Genomic DNA, 13,718 nt, shown 5'->3' on the forward strand with positions numbered 1-13,718 from the left:
ATAAACATCCCCGTCTCCCTTAGAAGCCCTGGAACAGCCGTGGAACAGTTGATTTCTGTTATTCTGGTCTGTCTGCTTGCCCTAAAACATTCAGGGCTATCCATAAAGGGTATAGGTAGCAGCATTATGGGCACATCATCCACCTGTACAGGGCCATAGCATATCTTCCTACCCTATAGTTGTTAGATTCCTCAAGAAGCTCATTTATGTGCTTCCCCCAGTCTGGGAGCTCCCTCCTTTCTGGGACCTCAGCATAGTATTACTGGTTTGATGTGTCCCCCTTCTGATACCCTCAGAGCCTGCTCTTTATGCCACTTGTCTATGAAGACTACATAATATAAACATGGAGAGTAGAGGAAATTCATGTTTGGTCCACCTTAATTAGTCTTTGTGGAACACCATGTAACTCTTAGCCTCATTTGAAATTCTTTCTTTAAAAAGTCTTAAATTTTCATTTAGATCAGCTGATTCATCTTCCAGTTTTCTTTCCCCAGCTCTGTTAAAACCAGAGGGAAGCCAAACAGCACACCATTGTTTGAAAGAGGCCTGCCCGCACCGACTTAGAAAAAACAAGTGTCTCAGATCCACAGGATTCATACTATGCCCCAGCTTTTAAACAGTGTCTTGGAGAAATCCCTTCAGTAATAGACTTCCAAGGGGTTTCACTTTCTTCCTTCAGAATAGGCCATGCAGCCTCACCCACTCAAAGCCTGAGCTTTTGGCCTCAAGCACTCCTATTTCACACTGTGAGCTTTGCCAGCAAATCCAGCTGTGATAGACTCCTAATCAGAGGCTTGTGCATCTCAGCAAATACTTGCGGTGACATCAAGCAGTCTTTTCAAAATAGAGTAGGATTTATTAGTTAACTGGAATACAACATTGGAAGTCCTTAGTTTAGCACCGAGAAATAAAATGTGTGTCCATCTGGCCAAGCGAGAGCAAACCATTAGCCAAGCTGTAGTGGGTTCCATTATTGCTTTTGTCTCTGACCCTTTTGTGAGTCCCACATGAGAGCCGCCAGCCTTTTTGAGAAACCACTCTTAATCCCCTGCCAGTCACCTCTCTGTCCTTTGTCCTTTGTTTCTGAGCTGGTCTCTTCTGATCTTCCCTGCTGAGAGGTGGTGGGGAAAAAACACCTTTCTCTTGGTGATGTGAGTGTTTTGATCATTGGGGTTTCCCATTTTCTCATGCACTGATATGGGTCACTTTCAGCAGGTTCCAACCGATTCCTTAAGGACCTGTTCATTGTGGCCCAGACAGCAAAGCGATGCAAACACCTCATATCTGCTGTGCTGCCCTGAGAGCAGATTTCAACACCCCCCCCGGATAGCAGGAAGCTGAGGCACACATAGGCTTCATAAAAATATTACGAAACATTCCCATTTTGTTTGGGCTCCCTCTACTCTTTTTGTCTTTGAGTGAGGGGCGGGGGTGCAAGGACATCTGTGGTGCAAATGCAGCTCCATTGGATACTGCTGATCAAGAGAATCCTATATGGTATTCATGGGATGCATGTGCACCAGAGTGGAATCCATGTAGAGAATACATCTTGAAGAATCATAGTTCCTGAAAGGTAAGTAACTGTTCTTTCAAAATTTAATTGTTGCCTTTGCTGTGTTGCTCCATGGCACACATCAGTATTGCTGTATTCCTCTCACTTATAACCTAGAATAATTTTTGAACATTAGGTGAAAGACCAGTTCATTAACCCACAGTACCACTTAGCTATCTACAATATGAATATCATGAATGTTCTTTCTTTACAGACACTGGGATTTTTTTTTAAGGATGCCATCAAGAAGTTTATCGTGACTCAGTGTATTCTGTTGCCCGTGACCTCTCTTCTGCTTTACATTATTAAAATAGGGGGAGACTACTTCTTCATTTATGCCTGGCTGTTCACATTAGTTGTTTCCTTGGTGAGTATGGAGGTACTTTTTTATCCATTTTGAATATCCATTTGTTCTCGGAGTATAGTGCACAGAATTTTTTAAATAATATATTTCTTAAAATTGGAAGAAATTTAAGCTGGAAACCCTATCAGTCTTTACAATCTTATTACTATCATTAGTCCAGCAGCAGCAGCTCCTGTTTGTTATTCCTCTGAATGCTCATAAAAGCTTATTAATGTGACATTTAAATGAAAAATATATTTAATCTAATATTGAAGTGTCTTCTATCAAGAAGTAATAACAGTTTGACCACATGTGGATTTCTGTCAGCAGTATCTGACATCCTTTTTCAAACATCCAGCCACTGGTCTTCAGTTACATAGCACTTAGGGTATGTCTACACTTAAAATACTTCAGTGATGCGAGAGGTTCTCCCTTCGCTGTAGTGAATCCACCTTTCCACTTTTGGAGACCTAGCAGTAGCTAGGTTGATGGAAGAACTGGACCTGGTATTCCATGATGATCTCATGAATGTTGACAGAAGTAGTATCAAGTAGAAGTAGGGAAGGTATTATTTCCCTGCTTCTGTTTCCAATTGTTAGGGTTCGTTTTTCATTAGTGAAATGTCAGATAACTCAAGTCGGTTTATTAAACAGAAAAATCAGCACAGAGAGGGTCGTACGTTATCAGTCTCAGGGAAGTGGTCTCACAGTAATCACAGCTCACATCATCGGTGTCTGCTCCAAAGTGTGAGTTAATCTGACATATTTTTGTCCATTTGTTTACAGCAAGTAGAGGACTAATACACCTTACACCCTTTTCCTTATCTAGCTTCATATCTATTTTTCAGCATACAAAGACATCTATACCAACCAGACACCATAACTTTCCAGATGTTTGTGAACTGTAGAGTATGAGTAGCAGCAGACCATAGTGTCATAAACTGTTCTATACTAACGATACTTACCAACTCTTCATATATAACTCTTATGTATAACAATCCTTTACAGAACACATCTTACTCCTAAGTTCAGAAAGAATAAAGGTTATACGCAGTTCACCATAAGCTTAGCATAAGTGCAAAAGCATGCTAGGAGTTTGGTTTATAGCTATACAGCTTTGCATAAATACAAAATGTACAAAGCCTTCTAGAAAAATATATTGGCTAACATAAGGATTGCATTTACTGTCTTAGTCAATGCATCATACTGGGAGTTCATGTTCAGTTGGTTTCCACCATGACTGTCCTGTTCAGAGATGATGCTTTCCAAGATACAGGTCTTGATATTGTAAGTGTGACCTGTGCTCTTTGCTCCTAGATGTATGACATTTGGCTGCATTAAACCCCTTTTTAAGATGAGCCCAGCTTACCAGGTGATTTTGATCGCTCTGTGGAACTGTGTCCTTATCATTGTTTGCCTCTCCACCAATTTTTGTCACTTGCAGTCTTTGCCAGCAATAACTTTATTTTATTCCAAATCCAGGGTGGTTTGATTTAAATCAAAGATATTTAAAATAATTGACTTTAATCATGTTTTGTATTTGTACTTTTTAGTTCCCTTTTCCTTAAAAAAGGTTGGTAACCATTAAAACAGGTTTATTTGCAACTAAATGTACCCTTTGAACTAAATTTGCACTAAATTTGGTGCCTTTTACTAACCAGGAGGATATGTTATATCTATACACATTTATTTAATCAGTTATATAGCTTAACTCCTTACACTTATTCAAATTCTTAATTTATTAATTTTAGAAAATGGTGAATGACACATTTCTTATTTAATAAACATTTATTTGGATGGAAATTCAATTAAAAGTGCACAAAAACAGCATTTTAACTTTATTAAATAAAACTACCTTTAAATGTGCTGGAAACATAAGAAAGTTTATCAAAACACGTTTTGCCTTTAAAACTGATTAACTAAGCAAAGGAAGTATGATCTGTAATTGAACTGATTATTTCTGGTCAGTGTGGATGTGATCTGTGAAGGTACTTAGGTGTCTAAATCTCTGGTTTAGGCAGCTAAGTTCCATTTGTGATCCACAGAACTTTTGCTGAACCCTGTAGCTGCCTAAATTCACTCATTAAGCACACCCGGTGGATCAGGTCCCAATTCAATCCTGCTGGTAATGTGGCTGCCACCCACTTATAACCTTCCGCCCAGTGGTTAGAGTACTCACCTGGGTTGTGGGAGTCATAGGCTTATTTCCCACCCCAAGCAGAGGGGAGAGAAGATTTGAACAAGGGTCTCCCACGCCTCTAGAGAGTGCTCTAACAGTTGAGCTATGGGATATTCTGACGTGGGGCTCCTTCACTTTCCTGTTGAAGCTGTTTCACTGTAAGTAAATAATCAAAGAGTGATTGAAGCAGGGGGACTGGACATACGGTCTCCCACCTCCCAGGTGGGTGCCCTAACCGTTGGACTACATAGTCATATTCTCTTTGTCTCTCATCCAGTTGTCCCTGCTCCAATCACTCTTTAATTATTAACCCACCACACACCATGCCTCCCCATCTTGTGTGGAGTCCTGAAAGAAATGCCTTGGGCACCTAAGCTGTCTGACTCTGGGGTGGGTTCCTGTTCGTGGATTGCTAAACAGAATTAGGTGTCTTCCTGCAGCCTGGATTTACGTGCCTGTCTTTGTGAGAGGGGCAGGGCTTAGCACGTCGTCCTCTCCTTGGCATCTCCTATTGGCGAGCTTAGGCAGCTTCTCACCTAGCATACTGACTTTTGTGGATCACTTTCTTAAGCACCGATCTCTCCCCATTCATTGTATAGGGAGCCTAGGCATCTAACTTAGCTTTGTGGTTCCTGTGATTTTCTGGCTCATAAAAGTTAGGCACTGTGACACTCAGCATTCCAGTGCCCAAGTCCCTTCATGGATCTCACCCCGTGTCCTTCAAGATCTTAGAATAGTACATCTCACTCTCTGATACCTAGTTTTTGTTCATAAATTGGAAAAGGAAAACAGGCTTTCCTGCTTTTTTCAACTCCCAGTTGGTTTCTTAACTTCTGAATGAGTTAGTCATTGAACTGAACTAGTGGAATAAATTGAAATGAAGAAAATAGTCTCTCTGTACCCGGAGAAGAGTCTATGGCTGTCAAAAGCTGGTCTGGCGCTTCAGCAAACTCTGGTTCCAGATGTGTTGCCACTGACTTCCACCAGTTCAGTAGTTTGACTTTCCAACTTGGCAGCAAATAAGTATTACTTAGTATTTTTTGTATAGAAAGACATGGTGGATGAGGTAATATCAATATATTTGTATCAGATCTTAGGTTTACAGAAGAAGGAAAGGCAGTTCAAAAGTGGCAAAGGAAAAATATTGTGTACCGCAGGGGTTCTCAAACTGAGGATCGGGACCCCTCAGGGGGTCACGAGGTTATTATATGGGGGGTCGTGAGCTGTCAGCCTCCACCCTAAACCCTGCTTTGTATCCAGCATTTATAACAGTGTTAAATTTATAAAAAAATGTTTTTAATTTATAAGGGGAGTCTCACTCAGAGGTTTACTATGTGAAAGGGATCACCAGTACAAAAGTTTGAGATCTACTGGTGTACTGCATGTATCTCCGAAACAATTACAGCATTGCTCCTTGTGCTAAGTAATTAAAGAATAATGTTCTAATATAGCAATCCTTTGGGCCCATTTCTTAATTGCGTCCAAGCTATGAAGCACAACAAAGCCTGCAACTAGAATAATAATGTTCTTGTAGATTTCATTGATATGGAGAGCTATTTAAAGGTATTGGAATCCAGAATAATAGTGCATGCAGTCATGCAAAGTGGGCTATGAGTCTGCCCGTAGTTTGATGAAGGGTGAAAGTCCTAGAAAATTAGGGGAATGAATTTGAAAGATGGTGGAATATGGGCAAGTTGGTCCCCCTTAATGAGGATTTAGTCTCCTAAGTCACTTCATGTGAAATTTTGAAAACATCCTAAGATCATAATTTCTTCTGCAGGAGAAACTTCTGAATTTGCAAAGTCCTTTATAAAAAAATAATTAGGTGCTACAGATACAAGAAACTCCAGAAATGCAAATAGGGAACTGTAATGTTTAGATTCTAAATATTCCAGATAATTCAGATCTTGTACTCCAGGTCCCAATGATTTTCAGTAGGACTTAGGTTCCTAAGTCACTTTGTTTTCCCAAATTTAACCCTTGGCTTCAGTAGTTGTATGACTCAAACCAACCATGTTGGCTCCACACACTAGATGCTCTCCTGCCTGGAGTAGAAAGGAGTCATTGGAACACAGCTATGGACTGGCTGTGGAAACATGGACATGTATGAAAAAATTGCATGGTGAATGCAGGGAAAGGGGTACCACAAGAGTCAGCAGCAGTGCTGCATGAAAGCAAAGGAATTTCAGGCAGATTTAAAGTACAAAGGTTGATTGAAAGATCATAAGATACATATGGTACATAATCTGCAATAACCTAAATTTAGGTGAATAAATTTAATGATTTAGATATTAGCATCCAAATATTTGGGTACATCACTCATGAAACCTATCAATTTAACCTATCATTTAAATCAGCTTTTGTACCAAATGACTGGAGGATAGCTAATGTGATGCCAGTTTTTAAAAAGGGCTCCAGTACCAGGCAAACTGGTTGAATCTATAATAAAGAACAAAATTGTCAGATACATAGATGAAGATAATTTGTTGGGGAAAAGTCAACATGGTTTCTGTAAAGGGAAATCATGCCTCACCAATCTACTAGAATTCTTTGAGGGGGTCAACAAGCATGTGGACAAGGGGGAAAAAGTGGATATAGTGTACTTAGATTTTCAGAAAGCCTTTGACGCAGTCCCTCACCAAAGGTTCTCAAGCAAAGTAAGCTATCATGGGATAAGAGGGAAGGTCCTCTCATGGATTGGCAACTTGTTAAAAGATAGAAAAAAAGAGTAGGAATAAATGGTCAGTTTTAGAATGGAGAGAGGTAAATAGTGGTGTCCCCCAGGGGTCTGTTCTGGGACCAGTCCTATTCAACATGTTCATAAATGATCTGGAAAAAGGATTAAACAGTGAGGTGGCAAAATTTGCAGATGATGCAAAACTACTCAAGATGGTTAAGTCCCAGGCAGACTACAAATAGCTGCAAAGGGATCTCTCAAAACTGGGTGACTGGGCAACAGACTAGCAGAAGAAATTTAATGTTGATAAATGTAAAGTAATGCACGTTGGAAAACATTATCCCAACTATGCATATAAAATGATGGGGTCTAAATTAGCTGTTACCACTCAAGAGAGAAGTCTTGGAGTCATTGTGGATAATTCTCTGAAAACATCCACTCAACGTGCAGCAACAGTCAAAAAAGCAAACAATGTTGGAAATCATTAAGAAAGGGATAGATAAGAAGACAGAAAATATTGTATTGTCTTTATTGTATTGTCTCTATATAAATCCATGGTTCGCCCAAATCTTGAATACTGTGTATAGATGTGGTCACCCCATCTCAAAAATGATATATTGGAATAGGAAAAGGTTCTGAAAAGGGCAACAAAAATGATTAGGGGTATGGAACGGCTTCCGTATGAGGAGAGATTAACAAGACTGGGTCTTTTCATAACTAAGGGGGGATATGATTGAGGTCTGGTGAAAGTAAATAAGGAAGTGTTATTTACTCCTTCTCATAACACAAGGACTAGGGGCCACCAAATGAAATTAATAGGTAGGTTTAAAAGAAACAAAAGGAAGTATTTCTTCACACAACGCACAGTCAACCTGTGAAACTCTTCGACAGAGGATGTTGTGAAGGGCAAGACCATAACAAGGTTCAGAAAAGAACTAGATAAATTCATGGAGGATAGGGCAAACAATGGCTATTAGTCAGGATGGGCAGGGATGGTGTCCCTAGCCTCTGTTTGTCAGAAGCTGGGAATGGGGGCGGGATGGATCACTTCATGATTACCTGTTCTGTTCATTCCCTCTGGGGCACCTGGCTTTGGCCACTGTCGGAAGATGGGATACTTGGCTAGATGTACCTTTGGTCTGACCCAGTATGGCCATTTTTATGTTCTTAAAAGTTATACAGAGAGTTGGTTGTGGAAAGCAAATATAGCAATGAGTGAAGATTGTCCCTCATTAATTGAGAATTTAGGATAGTTTGTTCCTTAGAAAATACAATCCATCAGGGAAGTACTTTCAGTTACTTTTCAACAACACTCCAACTCATCTCTCATGGTATTGCCAATGTCTGGTGTTGTGTTCTAGATAGCTGTCCCTTGATCACCCAATGCCGTCCGACACCATGAGTGTAGCACTGACTGATTCCACATTCCTGCAACACTCAGTCATTACTGGGCTCTGATGATCAGAGTGTGTGTTTGAACCTTGTAATGTCTAGCTCTCAAATGATGGCCAGAGGAGTGTATTTCTCCACTTTTCGAGCTCAGGCATTGCGGAAGGCTGGGAACCTGTTCTCAAAGGACACTGTAATGTCCACCATGACGATCTTCTTCCATTCCTCATTGGTGGTGATGGTGTCCAGTCGCAGTTGGCTCTCCATTCCGGGAATGGCGGAGTTAACAGCAACCTTCCCCTTGGGTGGCATCTGATTAGGCAATTCTGGATGGTGTTGTGTCACAGCTGCCAGGCTCTGGAATGGGACTTGCAGCTACACAAGACATGGGGTAGCATCTCGCTGGCATAGCTGCATTTCCTGCATCACTTGTCCCATATCCCATGGCAGACGGCTCTGTTCAGTGCGACGCAGTTGAACTGGGCCCTGTGGATGAACCTCCTCTCGGCAAGTCAGGTGAAACTGCCCTTGCGAGGAAGTGGTTGCTGGCATCCCACTTGCACGTCACCTCAAAGGCCTTCCCCGGTCCAGTTTCTGTTTCAAGTTTTCAACATACTGGCAGCAGATGGCATTCTTCAGGGTCCTCTCCAGCATGGTTCTAGCTCTCGGAATGATGATTGTATGCTCTGTATTCTTCACCTGTGGCACCAGGACTCCCAGCTCCTGATGTTCCTCACACCACGTCCAGTGGCAGCTGATATGCTTCTCCATTTGTCACATAGCATTGGGGACACCGGTCCAGAGCTAAGCAAAGTTTCCCCCATTTCTTCCAAATCCGTCTTCCAGTGAGCCGTTCAGTTAGGTTGTGACATATTGGTTGGAGGGGGTCCTGGTGATTCGCTTCCTGATAACATCCTGCATAGCACTCTGCGATGTTCCTCATCATGGTGTCCAGGCACATCGGAAGGTGGAAGGTGTGAGTGATCACCGCAACGTTGCACAGATCACCCATTTGAGGGACGTTGGTGCCACCCTGCCTGTCTGAGATGTACTGTGGATTTTCCAGTTGCAAAATGGTTTCCCACTGACCAGTAGAAATCCAGTGTTTGCAAGCTTCTAGAATGTAGTTGCCACTTGTTTCTCCACTGTCAGTGTAGCTCTTAATGTGGTATTACTGCCCTGTAGTGCTGGGGTGAGCTTGGCATACAGATCCAGGAATCTGGCCTTTCACGTCTGAAAGTTCTGCAGCCACTGCTCATCATCTTGAACCTCCATTACCATATGATCCCACCAGTTAATGCTTGTTTCTTGTGTTCAGAAGCAGCGCTCATCCATCCGCAGCTACTCTGTAAATGTCACCAACAAGTTTTCACTGTGTCCCTCAGCAAACAGTCCTCGAAGAAATTGTCGTGTCTCCCATTGTTACTATACTTCCTGTGGGTCTGCAAAGCACAGGAGAATTGTGTAGCGTTCATGAGATTAGTGCAGAGGTCTGTGGGCTTCATGTTTCTTATTTCACATGTGCTTCACTCCCTTTCCATCTGCCTCAATGGTCAGCAATGAAATAGTTAATTTTGACTTTTAAAATGTCATCTTCAGGCTTTAGATTTACACCTCTGAGTGAGATTAATGGAGGTGGGGAAGTTGAGTCAGACTGTCTGCAGGTGGAAAAAGGCAACTTTGTTTTACACTTGGATCACATTTTGGAGACTTTTGTGCTAGAATGTTATTTTTTAAAAAGACAAACCAGCAGAATCTGAACATGTCATGTGGCTCTCCACGACATTAAGCAGGTCAGACATTTTGACTTAGCTGGACTACAACAGTCAACTTTCCTGTACTGTATGCATTGTTCCTGGATTAACATGGCTACAATGATTTTAGAGAGACAAGGTGGGTGATGTAATATCTTTTATTGGGCCAACTTCTGCTGGTGAGAGAGAGATTCTTTTGAGCTTACACAGGGCTTATCTTCAGGTCTGGGAATTGAAACTCTGAGCATATTTCCCATACCAGAAGAAGAGCTCTGTATAAGCTCAAAAGCTTGTCCCTCTCACCACAGAAGTTAGTCCAATAACAGATATTGCGTTCTCCACCTTGTGTCTCTAACTTTACTGTTACTGATTCTGTCTATTCTTAAGTTTATCAAGCATGGTAGAAATAATTTCTTTTGAGAAATCCTCTTCTGCTGCTGCAGTTTCTGAAGAACAAAATGGTCTCTCTGAATGGGGCACTCTGCTGCAGATGGAGCTATCAGTTTGGAGCTTTTTCCCATTTTTTTTAGTGCTCACTTCCCCCCTCCCCCCCATTTTCCAGTTGAAAAAAGTAAAGTGAATGTTGTCATCCAACTGTCTTCCCCCCCCCCACCCCCGCTCTGTCCCACTTTCTCAAACTTTAAACTTTTTTCTAACCTTTTCCATTGTCAGAAAAGTATATAAGGAAGGGAGAGTAGGTTTGTCTTGGTTTAACTTCCCCATCCTTTTTCAGCGGGGGTAAAGAGGGAACAGATGAAAAAAGAAGTCGGGGGGATGTAGAAAAATGAAAATCAACAACCAAAAAGTTCCAGTTTCTGAAAACTAAACTGGAAATTGAAATGAATGGAAATGGAAAATATGATAAGAGAATTAAATGAAAATTTTCATTTCATTTCAGGATTTCTTGCAAAAAATAAATTGTTCAGAAAAAAAAGTCAGTAAAATGCCCTGTTATTTTGACCCATTCTACCCAAGTCCTAGCTCCTTTTCCAGAAGCATAAGTTATACAGGATCATGCTAAATACCTGCTTTGTAATACTATATGATTGTTTGATCTCAGCTTGTACTCACTGTGATGTTATATGATTAAAACATGACCATGTGGATCATTGTTTCTACCACTGTTATATAATTGCAACAAATCTTATACAAAGTGTGTCAAGTAAGGTGTCAATGGAAAAGTAATGATTTGCTGAATATGATTATGCTATTTGTATGCATGTATCACTTTTGTATCTGAAGTTATGAATATTAACTATGTACCTGTATTTCAAATGTGTTTGCTCATGTAGTAACACCCACAAGGTATTCAGCCAGCACATTGCAAAGGAACTATATATGTTGAATGGCCCATCAAAGAACACTTAACTCACAATGGGCCATGGAAGATGCCTATCTACACTTAATGGGCTTTTCCTGAGGACATTCTAACTAGAGTGTGGGTAATGGCTTCTGCTATGACTAAGCAAAGCAGGCATGGACATGTGACTTGCACATGTGACTCCAAACCCCATCTTGTTAGCGGTAATTTTCCTCAAACTAGAACAATGGGTTTCTCTTCACTTGGCAGAAGCTATAAAAGGCCCTGGAAACATCTCCATTTTGCCTCTTTCCTGCTCTGCTCTCTGGGCTATGAACTTATACAAATGGGTGCATTCTAACCAAGGGACTGAGCACCTTCCAATGATTTGGAAGCAACCAGAGACTTGACTTAAGCCAGCAGTTTATTCCATCATTGCTACAGGCCTGATCCAAGAACTTTGCATTTATTGTATGTATTTGATGCCTTTAACTCTCACCTTTCCTTCTTTTTATAAATAAACCTTTAGATATTAGATACTAAAGGACTGGCAACAGCGTAATTATTGGATAAGATCTGAATTGTATATTGACCTGGGTATGTGTCTGGTCCTTTGGGATCAGTTCCCTTTGGTTGATGAAATTGGTTTTAGAAAAACCACTCATCATTAAGTCTAGTGTTTTTGGTGGTGATACAAAGACTGGAATGCCACAGTAAAAAGTTTAGCATGAGTTGGCAGACAAGAGAACACACAGACAGACAGATTGATACAGAGATATTTATAGAGAGAACAAAATGCAGACAGCAGACAGCAAGTTTGAAGGCAAGCAGCAACAGAGAGGAGAGTGAGAGAAAAATTTTGAGAGTGAGAGAGCCCATAGATACAGAAGGGTGTTTCAAAACACTCCTCACCTGGCTCTCCATATTTATTTATCAATCAAAAGTTTTTTTCCTCCCCTTTCTCATCTCTCATCTCTCATTGATTAGACTTGCTTTGTTGCATGCATACTTCTTTTTCTTGTTCTCTCTGTATATATATATGTATCTGTGTGTGTGTTCCATTCATCAGTGCAAAGAAGTGAGCAGCTGCTCAAAGCTCTCATGCTAAAATAAATTTGTTAGTCTTTAAGGTGCCACAAGTACTCCTGTTTTTTTTAAGGAGACTGCTTGTTAGCCAGTGTGGTGAAACAGAAGTTTACTTTTGTTGCTGGTTTGGTACATCTTATGGGAGAATAACCACCTGTTTAGGGGGGAGGGGTCTTCCCTATTTCTCAGCAGTTTGTCCTGAATTTGGTATTCTCAGTTGTGACCCTCTGAGGCATGGTGACACTCACCCTACCCTTTTCTTCCTCATCTCTCCACCCTCCTTTTCTTGCCTTAAAAATTAAAATATATATATTTTCCAGGTTGCTGGCACTCTGGGGCACTTGGGCCTCTAAAGTCTTAAATTTGAAAGAGTCCTGGTTTTATGGCTGGAGGCAGAAAAGTGCTCACCAGACCTGCAAGGCTTGTTCCCCTGACAATTGAAATGTTGGCAGTGGGGAGCACCATGAAACCTGACAATCTTCCCATGCTTTCAGAGTAAAGGTGCTATGCTAAAGAATGAGAGTGTTGTGTGGAATGGTCAGGGGAGGAATAATGGAATACTTCGTCTCCTTTAAAAAAAAAATTGAAAGGATAATTGCATCCAAGCTTTGACTAGTTAGTGGTTCCAATCAGAGGAAGTCTTCAAGGATTGCAAACTTTTGCTGTAATGGGAACAAGTCTGATTTTCAGTGCCTCACTTTGTTCTCTGCATGGTCTCCTTTCAGTCCCTCTTCTAAGGGAATGGCTCCTTAACGCCACCTTCTGCGGAAGGCTTCTTACTCCAAACTTGTGTTCTAAAATCTAGATACAAATGTTATTCTCAAGTTTTAAGATTTACTTTTGGTCTAGTTCACCAAGAATTTTTCTATGCCTGGTTTTAACACTTGTGTTTCTTTGCAGGTTCTTGTCACAATATACGCAGACTACATTGCCCCTCTGTTTGATAAATTCATTCCACTTCCTGAGGGAGAACTCAAACAAGCAATTGAAATGATGGCAAAAAGTATTGACTTTCCTTTGACTAAGATCTATGTTGTAGAAGGTGAGACTTTTAAATAAACACACAGATGGTGTTCATAAGCCCCTTACTTTTTAGTTTCCTTTTATTTTTATTGATTGGGGGGGGTATTTAAGTTTGCCAACTCATGTGCTTTAGGTCAGGGCATGTGCTCTAGTTATTTCCATGAAAGAACATAGAGCCGTTTGTGTCTTAGAGTCAGTAAAGTTATAATAAAGTTGCCAGAATGAAAGTAGCCTGTGCAACCTTAATTCAGCACGCCCCCCACCCCAATACGTGTGTATGTATTTTCAGCATTTCATAGGAAATATGTTGTAGAGCAAAGAATAAAACCAGGCCTCCTGGGTCCCAGTTCAGTGCATTAAACAAAGGAAAATCCTCTTGCAACCCCGTGCCTCATTGAATGTCCATTTTCTACAGT

General features: G+C 40.9%; 1 protein-coding gene across 2 annotated transcripts in view; it reads left to right on the forward strand.

Moving 5' to 3' along the window:
• ZMPSTE24 (zinc metallopeptidase STE24) overlaps window positions 1-13,718 on the forward strand; it is a 94,877-nt gene that overhangs the window by 45,376 nt on the left and 35,783 nt on the right. For both annotated transcript variants that reach the window (XM_039511829.1, XM_039511828.1), the window contains 2 exons: window positions 1,767-1,919; window positions 13,180-13,321. In XM_039511829.1, the coding sequence (XP_039367763.1) occupies window positions 1,767-1,919; window positions 13,180-13,321 (295 nt within the window). The remainder of the gene's footprint in view (window positions 1-1,766; window positions 1,920-13,179; window positions 13,322-13,718) is intronic.

The sequence above is a fragment of the Mauremys reevesii genome, linkage group 23 (assembly GCF_016161935.1).
Source record: "Mauremys reevesii isolate NIE-2019 linkage group 23, ASM1616193v1, whole genome shotgun sequence".
Lineage (NCBI taxonomy): Eukaryota > Metazoa > Chordata > Testudines > Geoemydidae > Mauremys > Mauremys reevesii.